General features: G+C 44.9%; 1 protein-coding gene and 1 long non-coding RNA gene across 7 annotated transcripts in view; one reads left to right on the forward strand and one right to left on the reverse strand.

Annotated features, from left to right (window-relative positions):
• LOC112910966 (uncharacterized) overlaps positions 1-14,926 on the reverse strand; it is a 62,165-nt gene that overhangs the window by 38,000 nt on the left and 9,239 nt on the right. The window lies entirely within an intron of this gene.
• HMGN1 (high mobility group nucleosome binding domain 1) lies at positions 247-7,706 on the forward strand. Of its 6 annotated transcripts, none has more exons than XM_072740534.1 (7): positions 247-564; positions 875-999; positions 1,340-1,372; positions 1,480-1,509; positions 1,593-1,643; positions 4,951-5,079; positions 6,839-7,706. In XM_072740534.1, the coding sequence occupies exons 2-7, from the start codon at positions 985-987 to the stop codon at positions 6,884-6,886; spliced, it is 306 nt and encodes a 101-aa protein (XP_072596635.1). In that variant the 5' UTR covers positions 247-564; positions 875-984; the 3' UTR covers positions 6,887-7,706. The 6 variants fall into 6 exon arrangements, with proteins under 6 accessions (XP_072596635.1, XP_072596636.1, XP_072596637.1 ...); XM_072740535.1 differs by having other exon boundaries at positions 263-564; positions 878-999; XM_072740536.1 differs by having other exon boundaries at positions 266-455; positions 878-999.

Genomic DNA, 14,926 nt, shown 5'->3' on the forward strand with positions numbered 1-14,926 from the left:
GCATTTTCCTTAAAAACGTGCTTAAGTGAGCAACTGGTTAAAAACGGGCTGGAGCGGGTGGGCGCGCTTCCCGCTTCGCTCGAGCGCGAGAGAGCTCGCCAGCCCCGGGGTCTCCGGGGCTCTCCGGGAGGCGACCCAGGGCAAGCCGGCAGCGGAGCCCGAGGCCCCAAACGTCGCAAAGACCGCGCCTGCGCAGTGGCACCGGCGCCGAGCCCGCGCGCCGGCTTTCCTTCCCACGACCTCCCTCCGGCGCCTGCGCACTAGGACCCGCTTCCCGGAGGCCTGCGAAGCCGCGGCCCACCGACGGCCTTTCCTGCCAGCCGAGGAGGGAGAACCGGCTCGTACTCGAGTCCATTGTGTGTCTCCTCCCGGCTTAGCAGACTACCTCTAACGTCGCACCGCAGCTCACCCTAGAGGGGCCGGGGCGGGGTCCCGGAGGCTCCCGGGGCGCCCAGGTAACCGGGGAGCTTGTGGGCGGAGCCAGCGCGCGGTCACGTGGCGGGCCTCCGCCAATCGGCGCGCAGACCGCACTTTGCGGCTCGGCTTCAAACAAACTACCGTGAGGTGAGCGCGGCCTCTGGGGCCCCGCCCCCCTCGCCTGGGTCTGGGGCCCCGCGAGACGGCGGGCGGGGGTGGGGGCGCCGGGCGCGGGGGCGGGGCGCCGTGGTCGAGTGACGGCGCGCTTCACCTATTCGGGGCGCGGGCCGCGGCGCGGTGGGCCCCCACAGCCAATGGGCGGGGGCGGGGGCGGGGGCGGGGGGCGGCCCGGCCGGGGGGAGGGGGAGCCCGCGGCCGGGGGACGCGGGGGGAGGAGGGGGCGGGCTCCCAATCCGGTTCCATCCGGTTCTCCCACCGCCCCCGCCGCGGGTCGCAGCAGCTCGGGCGGCGGGAGGAGCGTCAGCGGCCCAGGCAGCCCAGCTTCGCGGAGGCTCTCGGCGCGCGGCGGCCCGCAGGCACCCGGCACGCGCCCGCCCCGCCGCCACGATGCCCAAGAGGAAGGTGAGCGCCGGCCGCCCGCGCGCCCGGCCGCCCGCGCGAGGCCCGGGTCCCGCCGCGCCCAGGGCGGCCCAGGGCGGCGCAGGGCCTGACGGGCGGCCGCGGCCGGCGGCCGGAGGGCGGGCGGGGCCCTCGCGCTGTGCGTGCGCGGCGGCGGCCCGGGCGCGGCGTTCTGGAACGTTCGGCGGCTGAGGAGCCGGGTGGGAGATTCGAACGCGGCGGCGGGAAGCCGCTGACGTCACGCGGCCGGGCATTGTTCTGGCGGGCGCGGGGCGGGCGGGGGGCGCGCGGGCGCCTCGGCTGGCGGGCTGCGCCCCACTCGCGCGTGTGCTTGCTCCCGCAGGTCAGCTCGGCCGAGGGCGCGGCCAAGGAGGAGGTAAGAGCCCGCGCCCCTGCCCCTGCCCCTGCCCGGGAGGGTCCCCGGGAGGGTCCCGTGGCGCTTCGCCCCCTCACGCCGTGTCCTTTTCCTTTTCTCCCCTGAAGCCCAAGAGGAGGTCGGCGAGGTTGTCCGCTGTAAGTAGAGCGAGCCCCGCAACCGGGTCTTTTCCGTGGGGTCGTGCCCGGTGAAGACACTCAGTGCCGCCTTTGCCTTTCAGAAACCTGCTCCCGCAAAAGTGGAAACGAAGCCAAAAAAGGCGGCCGGAAAGGTAGGCTCCCAACTTCTGAGCGCCGCGGTGCCCGGCGCCTTATTTCTTAACTAACGAGCCGTCCCCGGGGGCTGAGGTCTTGGGACTCGGTTAGCGACCCCGGACTGTGTGACTCTGGAAGTCGCAACCGGATTTGCGGAGGTCCCTTCCTGTGTTCCCTACTTGAGTTTCATGTTTTAGAGTAGGAGCCCTGGCCGGCTTTTGTTTTGTTTTGTTTTGTTTTGTTTTGTTTTTAGGCCTGGGTCCAAAGAAAAAAAAAGGTCATGGTCGTTCTGGTGTTTTGTGGGTATATAACGTGTCACGGTCATTGCGCTGCAGAGTTTGGAAGACTTGAGACGCCCGGAGGTGCCAGCAAGTGCAGCCGAGGAGGGAAATCCCTTCTTGCGGGTGCGCATCGTGGTCGGGGCTCAGCCGCGGTGGAGACCCGGAGAAAGGGAAAGTGCAGGTCCTTGCGGGTCACGGGCCAGAGCCCGGGTGCAGGGCCACTGGTGTGTGGGTGCAAACACCTGGGTGCGCCCGGCACGTGATGGCGCCGGTGAGGTCCCTAACTGTGGATGGAGGAGCACGCGCCACGGTTTACCCGAGCAAACTCGGAGCTGACTCTAGACCCCGTTAGAGGGGTCTCCCTGGGATAGGCTCGTGATGGCCTGGTTCGCACCCAGGGTCTTAGGAAGGAATTGTTCTGGTGGGTCTGTAAGGTCTGAAAACTTAAGTTAGGGAAGCACAGCGTATGTAAATCTTGGTAACTTTGATTTTGGGTGTGACCATGGAGCCACCCTCTGCGAAGCTGTCAGGGTCCCGGGGAATTCATGGTGTGATTAATTTCTGTGCGCTCAGAACTTGTGAGGAGTTAAACCCCCTTGTGGGGGGTGTTAGGCCCCCTTTCTAAAAGTACTGCTGGTAGCCTAGCACTGCATCATCAAAGGTTTTGTTTCCAATTATTTAAACAGTGAACAGAAAGTTAAGTCTCCCAACTTTGGGGATCCCTGGGTGGCGCAGCGGTTTGGCGCCTGCCTTTGGTCCAGGGCGCGATTCTGGAGACCCGGGATCAAATCCCACATCGGGCTCCCTGCATGGAGCCTGCTTCTCCCTCTGCCTGTGTCTCTGCCTCTCTCTCTCCCTCTCCCTATCTCTCTCTCTGTGACTATCGTAAAAAAAAAAAAGTCTCCCAAATTTTCCTTTTTTCCAGTAGAAGGTTTTTTTTCCCTAAGTATTCCAAACAAGTATAAGCATAGTGTGTTAACTTAATGTTTCTCACGACAGAAGATAAAACCATAATTCTCTGTAAAAAGTTATGTAAAACAGGAACTTTTCTTGAAGGCCCAGAACATAACAAGTAAGCCGATCTTGTTGCCTAAGGATGGAATGAACTATGGATTATTATTACTCGTCTTTGGGATTTTTTTTTTTTTTTTATAATCCAATTGGTGGTAGTACTATGCCCATTTCCCACTTGCCACCAAAACTTTTATTTTATTTTTTTATTTTTTTAAATTTATTTATGATAGAGAGAGCGAGAGAGAGAGCGAGCGAGAGAGAGGCAGAGACATAGGCAGAGGGAGAAGCAGGCTCCATGCACCGGGAGCCTGACGTGGGATTCGATACTGGGTCTCCAGGATCGCGCCCTGGGCCAAAGGCAGGCGCTAAACCGCTGCGCCACCCAGGGATCCCACCACCAAAACTTTTAATGAAAATATTCAAACTTTACTCTCAGTTGGTATTAGGACATCAGGTGTAATGAACACATTTCTTTCTCTGAGGCCGACAGGTGAGTCTTTGTGTCATTGTTCCCCAAGGAACAAATTTGTCAACTCCATGTTGCCAAAGGAAAAATGTGGAGTTGGGGGTCTTTGTTTAACTTGAGTTTCTATAATTCTTGATCGATCCAGTTTAAAACCTTAATGGAAGGTAAATTTTTGATGAATTGATTAGAACGTTGGCACAGTGTTTTCAAAGTATATGCATACCACTGTGAGACTGTGACTTGTAGAATTTTTTTAGAAATATTTTGAGGATTGAAACCTAGCTAAGGAAAATACTGATTTTTTTTTTTTTGATCCTGCTCTTAGTTAAAAAGCAGTATTCTCTCAGCGCAGATTATTGTATATTTTATTTTCACTTCTAAGTGTTTACATTTTTATACTATTGCCATAGTGGTTACAAAATTAGTAAGTCTAAAGAAATCAGATTATAGAAAAATAGCTTTTAAACACAGAGGTGATTGTGACATTTTGTGGTACCAGTGTGAGGAGTGCTATCCCAATATGTTTGTTTTCGTAATGGATAGTTTATCCTGGGGCGCCCGACTGGCTCTGGGTACAGCCTGCAACCCTTGGTCTCAGGGTTGTGAATTTGAGCTCCACTTTGGGCATTGAGCTCACTAAGAAATAACAACTTACGGTTCATTCTAAAGATGGTGTGCTATCAGCAGCTGTCCTGTTGGTTTACACATGGAATGCCATCTTTGGTTCTGAATACATGACGCTGTTTTTTTCCCCACTGTTACTAGCATTGAAGTTACAAAGTCTACGTGGTCTTTGTGGCTTTTTAACAAATATTGGTCAGTACCGATAGGGGTCTTCGATACAACTCACTGGTGATCTAAGTGAATTTAGCGGTTGGTGCATTCTTTATTCACAGGGTATAAATGTTGAATGTTTAAACTTCTTCCCTGTTGATGAGTGGTATCCAAAAACAGTTTTATGTTGCTTAACGGAGGCTTAAGTTTTGAACGTTATCCTTATACTAAAGTGTGCTTTTCAGATTCTTCCAACATGTAAATGAAAACCATAAACTCAAAATTGATCCTTTTAGCTACTCATTACATGATACCAAGGGATTAGCTGTAGCAAGATAGTCGGCCTGACTACAACATGGTGCTGTTTTCAGGTGAATGGTCTTATTCTGAGGGTGAATGTCTTGTCAGGACCGTGATCATTTGACAATTTGATGATTATTCAAGCTTAAAAGAATTTTGGGGATGGGTAGGGTTACACTGTTCTTCCCCTCATTGGTTCAGTTATGTGGAACTCGAGAGAATAGGGGAGGATTGAGCAGGTGGAGGAGTGTAGCTCAGGCTTCAGGTTTTCTCAAGGTAAGTCTAACGAGGCTTGATGATGAGAGAGTACGGGTACAGTTCTGGGCATACACTGTGGTCCTGACTGGTGCAGGTGGACTTTCACGTGTCTTCTGTAAGAGATGTGCTGTGCAACCCAGCATTAACACTGCAGCTGTTGGGCATACTGTGTCTATAGCAAGTGCGTAAGTGCCAGGTTTATACTTAAAATACACTCTTGCTGTATCCTAGGATAAATCTTCAGACAAAAAAGTGCAAACAAAGGGGAAAAGGGGAGCAAAGGGAAAACAGGCTGAAGTGGCTAACCAAGAAACGAAAGAAGACTTACCTGCAGAAAACGGAGAAACCAAGAACGAGGAGGTCAGAAGTGTGTGTTCATTTGGACTCTGAACAGTAGATAATAAGTTATATATTTTTCTGAAGCAAATAATAGAGTCTTTGTCAGAATATTAACAAAGCTGGGTACGGTAACTCCCAAGTGAATAGACAGGTGTTTTTTTTTATTTTTTTATGAATGAGATCATAGTTAAAAATATATATGTAGAGGGCTTCTTTTTTAAATGAGTGAGCAAGAAATTTTAATATGCTAGGAATTTCACCACTAACAGATTCACTATATATGTTATATACAGGGTTCATTACTATAATTACTAATGTGAGTTTTTAAAAGGATTTAGTTTACTAATGGTGTAATACTTTCACATAACCTTAGGACTTAGTTTAAACAAATATCCTAGGCCTGCTTGCTCCCCCCCCTCCCCCCCAAAAAAATCTATAGAACTGTTGTAATCTTGCTTTTATTTTCTGGATAGTGCTTCAGAAATGTTTTGAATCCATTCCTCATTTAACACATTTTTCCCATTTCATTTCTGATAAAGAGTCCCATTTTTCTTCGGGCGCTTGAGTAACTCTGGGTTAAGCATCTTCCTTCAGCACTGGTCATAATCCCAGGGTCGTGGGATGGAGTCCCATGTCAGGCTCCCTATGCCCCTGTTACTCATGGTCTTTTTCTCTTTCAAATCTTTTTTTAAAAAGTCCGTTTTTCTTGAAAATGACTACTTGTGTTAAGACTAAATAAATAATAGCTTAGATCAAGCAAATAAAAAGACTTGGTGTCCTTATCTTTATCATTTTAAGTCATAGAGATTTTTTTCTTAACTAGGCTACAGGTTTTGATAAATGATTTTTCTTAAGCCAAGCTTTCTTTTTAAAAAATGTTATATTGGTTGAACCTAGAAAAATAATTTGGGGTATTTTAAAAACTTTTGTATTTAAAGATGAGTCTTAACCAAGTATGTAGTTCTAATTTGTGGAATCTAATCACGATTTATTTTTAATTGGTAGTTCTAACCACACATCAAATATTATGTGATGTTAAGATGAGATTACTAATCTAGTTATAAGGGAAGAATTTGACCTTGTAATACATGTTAATCACACTACTCTTGTTATTCATGGTGGTTGTGTTTAGGAGGTTGAATACTAAATAGTGGCACATGGAGGAAATACAGGGTTAGATTTTTGCAGCACCCTGAGCACATTTCCATCAACCCATAGAGATCTAACCTTATTTTAGGTGTTTTTGTTGAATACATGCTATTAATGCATTAACACTGACCTCAGCGCTAACAGAAACAGCACTGTAAGTCAAGCCTAAATGAATCTATCCAACATGTGTATTTTCTCCATTAGGCACACCACAGCCGCTTTCTTGTGCTTAGCTGTAGTAGACTGTATTATACTTGTCTAGTCAGTATCATCAAGAAATACACAAAAAAGGGAAATGTGTGGCACTACTTAAACTGCAAAAAAGGCACTAGTTTAGACCGGAAACAACCACCCCAGCTGGGAATGGGAGTGTGCATGTTGGGCAACTCAAAAAATGTTTTAAGTCCATGGAAGTGCCATGAGTATTGATTCTGGCATTACAAATAAGTTTTAGTTGAGAGGCAAATTTACAAATGTGAAATCTACATATAATGAGGATCAACTGTATTTTCAAGACCTGATAATTATATATAAGTAAATTTTATGTTGTATTAAATGTTAAAGACCTCAAAGATCATAACAGTCCTACAGAAATCAAATATTTGATCATTATTTTTCCTTTCGTTTGCAGAGTCCAGCCTCCGATGAAGCAGGAGAGAAAGAAGCCAAGTCTGATTAATACCATATACCATGTCTTATCAGTGGTCCCTGTCTCCCTTCTTGTACAATCCAGAGGAATATTTTTATCAACTATTTTGTAAATGCAAGTTTTTTAGTAGCTCTAGAAACATTTTTAAGAAGGAGGGAATCCCACCTCATCCCATTTTTTAAGTGTAAATGCTTTTTTTTAAGAGGTGAAATCATTTGCTGGTTGTTTATTTTTTGGTACAACCAGAAAATAGTGGGATATTGAATGTGGGAGGCTTTGATTGTCTTGGGTGTCAGCTCAACATTCCATAGACGGGGTAGTTTTTATATCCTATAATACCAAGCATACTAAATGGCAATTTGGAGTCAGTCGTGCATTTAATATGTCTTGAACATTTTAAATTTCTTCTATTCCCATGTTGTTTTTGGTAGAATTGTTTCCTAAAGAAAACCACTCCTAGATCTTGGCTCTCCTTGTCAGAATTCTTGTGCACTCTGTAACATCTTGGTTGTGGTAGTCCAGTTTTTCTAGTAACTGTTAATGTGCTGTGCAAGATTGAAAATTTGAATATGTAGTGTATATGATATTAAATTGTGAATTAATGGGACTTAACAAAGTAACAGTGTATCAGCATTTGAAGATATTGGTACTTGATATACTGTTAAGGAAAATTTGCCTCCAAATTTTAAGCTGGAAGGTCACTGGAATAACTTTTAGCAAAGGATCACAACTACATGATTTTTTAGATTTTCGGTACGTACGTTAAGAATTGTGTACAAATTGAAATGTCTGTACTGATCCTCAGAACAACCAATAAAAAATTATGAAAGAATTTCTTGAAGCACATAAATTAGGTTCTGGCTTAAATTTTATTGAAAGAATTACACGCTTGTTCTTCCAAAGTGTTCTTAAAATTTGAAAGTGGAATATTTAGTTTTTTTGTAATACTTGAACATGTATAAAGTTCTTGGGAGATGTTTATGTGCCTGATTCGGTTTAATAATGGGCAAACGGGGGATCCCTGGGTGGCGCAGCGGTTTAGCGCCTGCCTTTGGCCCAGGGCAGGCCTGATCTTGGAGATCAGGGATCGAATCCCACGTCGGGCTCCCGGTGCATGGAGCCTGCTTCTCCCTCTGCCTGTGTCTCTGCCTCTCTCTCTCTTTCACTGTGTGCCTATCATAAATAAATTAAAAATTAAAAAAAAAATAATGGGCAAACGGTCCAGCATCCTGAAGCAAACTAAATATGTAGTTATTTGTGCTTCATATTGAGATAAGTATTGGATAAGCTAAAAGTATATCTAGTGTGGTTTGTGTTTGCATATTTTTGAGATTTTCATACATACTGCACTTTCGTCAGAGGTGGTATTGGACACCTGCTAGTGCATTTTGGGAAATGCAAACACAGGGCCAGAGAACGCACCACGCTGAGGTCACCACCGAATGAGAAACCTTGAAACAGTGTAAACTTCACTATACTTGTTTTGCCCTGGAATGATTGGGGGTGGGGCACAAGAATGCTCTAGAAACAAGTGCTGAGGGAATCACAGCTCTGCAAAGACTACCACAGGAATGGCCGTTTTGAGCAGACTTCAATCGGGAGTGGTGAAGTGTGACACCTTCAGTGAAACCACAGGATGTTAATGCAAAGAGGATGTTGAGATGAACGGACACCAAAGGAGGGCTGCTGTGGTGACCCTGAGGGAGTGGGAGGGGTCTAGGAGCCACATTCCCCAGGTTCCCAGTTCTTGGTATCTATCGTTCCTCTGTGGAGGGCCTGGGACTGTGATAAACAGATTTGTCGCTAATTTCTAAGTATAGGCAGCACGGGGTTGTGGATACGTAAATTTAAGCATTGAACTAAAACCTTTCTTGGTTGTACGTTTACCTTATACAATCTTATTGAACCAGAATTTCTCTAGCCACCTCTCTTGGTAGCAGTTAAAAATGTCTAAAAACCCATGACGAAAACCCTAGAATTTTAACCCTTTAACCTGTCTGGCACTGTTCACCTGTACCACCCAACCCCCTACCCCTAGGAACAGTTATTCGTCGTTTACAGTCACAGGGAGATCTCTGTTCTGAAATCCTTGCTAATAATAAAGAGACTTACTGGTTTTCTAAAAAGTAAGTAGTATAAGGGTTGGTTTTGTTTTTGCTTACGGATACCTACAAGAGATTGTCTTCTCTGTAGAAAATTGGAATGGAGGTACTTCTAGATCCTACTTGCCTTGAGCATTTTATTATCCTTTTATGAAAAAAACCTTCACTTGGATGTTCTCTTAAGAAAAACAATCTTTAAGAAAACAAACCACTCAGGCATAGTTTTTAGAAAGATTTTATTAGCACTAGTGGGTGGGAGAGGGTGTGGCAGGCACCCTGCTGAACAGGGACACACATACTCTCCTCGCCCCCACCCCCACCCTGACATTCAGGATTCTGGGATCATGACCTGAGCTGAAGGCAGATGCTTAACCGGCTGTGCCACCCGGGCGCCCTGAGGCATATTTTTAAAATGAAATTTCTAAGTAATCTGTACACCCAGTGTGGGACTCTGGCCTCAGGATCAAAAGTTGATGCTCTACCAACAGCCAGCCAGCACCCTGTGGCATATTTTCTAAGCTCATTACCTACAAAAAGTGAATCTCTCTAAACTGGTTCTGAGCATTAAGAACTGAATGATAATGCTTGAATGGACATCAATTTAGACAAAAGGACAGGGAAGATAGCTTTTTAATAATGATGCAAGCAAATAAGTTTTCAACTTGTTAACTTTACGTAAAACCAGTGCAGAACCTTTCACTCCCTTGGCTTATCAGAGGCTGAGTCTGACCTTTCAAATGTGGGTTAATCAGAGGGCTAACAGCCCTAGAACCTGGTGCCTAGTACCAAGACTCATGCTAATCATGGAGGCCCTGGAGAAAATCTGTTGGAGTCTTGTTTGGGAAGTGTGTGTAAAAATATTTGTGGGGGACGCCTGGGTGGCTCAGTGGTTGAGCATCTGCCTTTGGCTCAGGGCGTGATCCTGGAGTCCCAGGATCAAGTCCCATGTCAGACTCCCTGCATGGAGCCTGCTTCTCCCTCTGCCCGTGGCTCTGCCTCTCTGTGTGTGTGTCTCTCATGAATAAATAAATAAAATCTTAAAAAATAAAATAAAAATGTTTGTGGGCATAGGGACGAAAATTAGGGGGACTGAGCTGGTACAGGGAGGAGAAATGTGTATTATGTATGTAATTGAAGTAGAGCAATTCACACTTGCTGGGGGAAAAAAATTCAGGAAATGCAGACAAAGCCAAAGACATCCATAATTCATTTACTAGACAACCAGCTGAGCCACCCAGGCATCCCTAGAAGTAGTTATTTTAGTTATGTTGAAATTTTCATGTGTCCTTAGGTTTTCTTTATTTGTAAAATGGTTTAATACTTGCTAAATAATTCATGTGGCTATGCCATAATTTGAACATTACAGGTGGAGTTTTTTCCCCTTAGGGATAACTTTACCTATACTCGAAAGCAGTACAGTATTCTGAACCCCCATGTACCAGTCAACCGATCCCAACAGCCATCAAACCATTGCCAATCCTTCCTGCTCAGCTGGGAACCTGCTTCTCACTCTCCCTCTGCCCATTTGCGTTCACTCGTGCCCTCTCTCTCTGTCTCATATAAGTAAATAAAATCTAAAAAACAAAAAAACCATTGCCAATTTTGGCCGTCCATATTATTTTGAAGCAAATAAGGATGGATAGTTTTAAAAATAATATCTATAAATAGAAAAACAAAATACACAGGAAGCAAAAATCTACATCACTTAATAAAAGCTCCAAAAAGTTTATCTTTGAAGTTTACATATTGTCAGGGTTGGATGCAGATTGATTTGAACCAAGAAGCTACTTAAAAAAAATCTTGTGTGGCCAGTTCCTCCTTTAGAATCAACACATTACTTTCCAGTTGCTGATTCCACATTGATTTTTTTTAAAGTAGGTGTTTTGTGGTTCCCTGAGGGTGTGGAAATGTAAAGTGATGTGATTAGTGATGGGCACTGGGGAGGAAGGAAAGCACAGCACAGGGATGCAAAAGATAGTCCCTACGTGGTACAAATGCAGACCCAAGTTAGGGACTGTAACAGCAGACCTGAGTTAGGGACCTCAGAGCACACCTGAGTTAGGGACCATCACAGCAGACCTTAGTTAGGGACTCCAGCAGGCCTGGGTTAGGAACTCACAGCAGACCCGAGTTAGGGACCATCACAGCAGACCTGAGTTAGGGACCATCGCAGCATCTGCTGTCCCCACTCAGCACGTCCTTTTGCGGATGAATGTAATCCCAGAAAGGAAGATCTGGAAATAGGACTTTCCTGAAGTGCTACTAATGCCTTTCTCGGAAGTGAGGAGCTACAGCAATGTCTAGCACAAGGTGCCCAATAAATGGCTGATGCTCTTCCTCAGTGATTTTCCCGGGTTGCGATAACTAGATTCCTGGTGGATTTTTCCCCCTTTACAACAACGTAGGTTGTTGAGTAAAGCCTTAGAAAATACACTTGAGGAACGCTTGGGCGGCTCAGTGAGTTAAACATCTGCCTTCAGCCCAGGTCGTGATCCCAGGGTCCTGGGATTGAGCTCCATGTGGGGCTCCCTGCTGCAGGTGGAGTCGGCTTCTCCCTCTCCCTCTGCCTGCCACTCCCCCTGCTTGTATTACCTCAAATAAATAAAATCTTAAAAAGAAATTTGATTTAACTAACTTTTAAGTTGAGCATTGAACATGAGAGCTCCTTCTGTGGTCTGGCTGTGTTATCCTACTAGAATATGGCTGTGAGTCCATCCATGTGTCTTTATACCCTTAACTGTAAGGATTACTGCTGCAGTTCAGGTGTAATTTATAACTCAGTTATGTTAATATTAAATTTTTACCTCTGAAAGGACTTTACGTTAAATGCAGAAAATTCAAGTTGAAAAATGTATAGAGACTAATGATAAATTCAAGTAACGTATGAAGAATTTTAAATACACTAATCTGTTACGCATGAGTCAGAGAGAGGAAGCGTTGCAAAGCTTGCATGCTTGGATGTGTCTGTAAGGATGTGGCTGCATATTAAAATGTGCAAGATGATCAAATGTGCTGATTTGGGTTTTCACACAGAAAAATATTTTTAAAGGAATCTTAACTGTTGTAGCATAATTTCTCACTCTTGGCTTCACTTTTGCTTATCTCACTTATCTTTGAAGCCAAAGTGAACTAAATAAGTTCAACAAATTTAATTGAACTCATACAAGTAAAGTGGCCTCTTAGAAATCAGAGTAAATGGATTCTGGGTACTTGGAGCACACTGATCTTCCGAATTTCTGAGACTCAAAATGGGTCTTGAGTCAGTATTAAAATAAGCATTTTTCTCATAAAGGACAATATAAGATTTGAATGTAGGACGTAAAAGATCTGAATAAATGAGAAAGCAGGCTTCCTAAGAAAAGTCCATGCTTAAGGGTGTCAGTTCTTTTTACCTAAATAAATGTAATGCAATTCTAATCAGAATCCCAGTAGAATTTTCATCAGGAATTGGAGAACTGATTCTAAAGACCATCAGGGGTGGGGAGGCACCCGGGCGGCTCAGTGGTTGAGCATCTGTCTTCGGCTCAGGTCGTGATCCAGAGTTCTGGGATCGAGTCCTGCATCAGCTTCTCCACAGGGAGCTTGCTTCTCCCTCTGTCTATGTCTCTGCCTCCCTCTCTCTGTCTCTCATGAATGAGTAAATAAAATCTTTAAAAAGAATAAATAAAGACCATCAGGGGCATACCTGGCTGGCTCAGTCAGTAGAGCATGCAATTCTTGATCTTGGGGTTGTAAATTCAAGTGCCATGTTGGGTGCAGAGATTACTTAAAAATAAAATCTTTTTTTTTAAAAAAAAACTTTTAAAAACAATGAAGACCATCAGAAAAATTATGAGACTAGATAATTTTTTAATAAAAGAATATAAGAGAAGCCTTGTCCCACCAGGTGTCAAAGTTCCTATAAAACTATGGTAATAAAAAAAAAAGTATGGTAATAAAAACAATATGAGTTTGGAACAGAAACAGACACAAAGAACAATGGAACAGAATACACAAAATAGATTTAATACGGTAGAGTGGCATTCTAAATCACTGAGGAAAAGACCATTCAAAAAAGAGTCTCAGGGATCCCTGGGTGGCGCAGTGGTTTAGCACCTGCCTTTGGCCCAGGGCGCGATCCTGGAGACCCGGGATCGAATCCCATGTCGGGCTCCCGGTGCATGGAGCCTGCTTCTCCCTCTGCCTTTCTGTCTCTCTCTCTCTCTCTCTGTGTGACTATCATAAAAAAAAAAAAAAAAAGAGTCTCAGCCCAATCAGGTATCCATTTAGGAAAATATAAATTAGATCTCTACCTTGTACCACATGTGGAGATACATTCCAATAGATTTTTTTTTTTATTTTTTTATGAAAGTCACAGAGAGAGAGAGGCAGAGACACAGGCGGAGGGAGAAGCAGGCTCCATGCACCAGGAGCCTGATGTGGGATTCGATCCCGCGTCTCCAGGATGGCGCCCTGGGCCAAAGGCAGGCACCAAACCGCTGCGCCACCCAGGGATCCCCATTCCAATAGATTTAAATAAAAGACCCAATACAGAAAAATTCTGAAAGTACTAGAAGGAAGTATAGAAGAGTTGTATAATTATGAAACAGGGCTTCCATTCTCTGCAAAGTAATAAATCCAGAACTCACAAAGGAAAAGGCTGAATGAATATTTGATCTCATAACATTTTTAGGTTTTTTTTTTTTTTAGTTTTTTTTTATTTAAACAAATACCTGAGAAATACTCAGATTGGGAGAAAATATTAGCAATGCATATAACAAAGAATGAACATCCAAATCCTAGTCAATATTCGATAGAAGTCGGAGCAAATGGCATGAAGAGACAATTCAGAAGAAATACATATTTTTAAAATAGTTATAAAATGTGCCATTTCGGCCATTTTTAAGCATACAAGTCAGTGGCAGTAAGTACATCCCCATTGCTATGTGAACATCCCCACCATCTCTCCAGAACATACTCACTTTCCTAAATTGAAACTCTGTCCCCATGAAACACTGACTCGTCATCCTCTCCTCCTGCAGCCCCTGGCACCCACCATACTGCCCTCCATCTCTATGCACCTGACAGCTCTAGGGACCTCGTATAAGTGGAATGACAATATCTGTCCTTTTGTGACTGGCTGAGTGCACTGAGTACATCTCCAGATTTCACCCACGTTGTAGCAGGTGTCAGAATGTCTTTCCTTTTCAAGGCTGAATGATACCCCGCTGCATGTGTAGGTGGACACTTGGGTTGTTCCCATCTCTTGTCTACTGTGAATAACTCTGCTATGAACACGAGTGTAAAAATACGTGCTTCTGTCCCTGCTTTCAATTCTTTTAGGCACATACCCAACGGTGGAATTGCTGGATCATATAGTAATTCTATGTTTAGTTTTTTGAGGCGTTGTCATACATTTCTGCAGTGGCTGCACCATTTTACATTTTACATTCCCACCAGCTGTGCCCCGGGGGTTCTAATTTCTCTACACTTCTGTCAACATCGGTTATTTTCTTTAAAAAAAAAAAAAAAAAAAAAAAAGTTTTGGGATCCCTGAGTGGCTCAGCGGTTTGGCGCTTGCCTTTGGCCCAGGGCGCAATCCTGGAGTCCCAGGATCGAGTCCCGCATCAGGCTCCCGGCATGGAGCCTGCCTCTCCCTCTGCCTGTGTCTCTGCCTCTCTCTCTCTCCCTCTCTCTCTCTCTCTCTATCATAAATAAAAATCTTTTAAAAAATTAAAAATAAAATAAAAATTAAAAAATAGTTTTAACTGCATTTGAGAGGAGTGCAAATAAATATTTTTTTTCTTTATTTATTTATGATAGTTACACAGAGAGAGAGAGAGAAAGTCAGAGACACAGGCAGAGGGAGAAGCAGTCTCCATGCACCAGGAGCCCGACGTGGGATTCGATCCTGGGTCTCCAGGATCACACCCTGGGCCAAAGGCAGGCGCCAAACCACTGCACCACCCAGGGATCCCTGAGAGGAGTG

This window comes from Vulpes vulpes, chromosome 15 (genome assembly GCF_048418805.1).
Source record: "Vulpes vulpes isolate BD-2025 chromosome 15, VulVul3, whole genome shotgun sequence".
NCBI lineage: Eukaryota > Metazoa > Chordata > Mammalia > Carnivora > Canidae > Vulpes > Vulpes vulpes.

Coding starts and splice junctions, on each gene's coding strand:
- HMGN1 (XM_072740534.1), top strand. Junction 1,510..1,592: donor GGTCGGCGAGGTTGTCCGCT/GTAAGTAGAGCG, acceptor TTTGCCTTTCAG/AAACCTGCTCCCGCAAAAGT. Junction 1,644..4,950: donor CAAAAAAGGCGGCCGGAAAG/GTAGGCTCCCAA, acceptor GCTGTATCCTAG/GATAAATCTTCAGACAAAAA.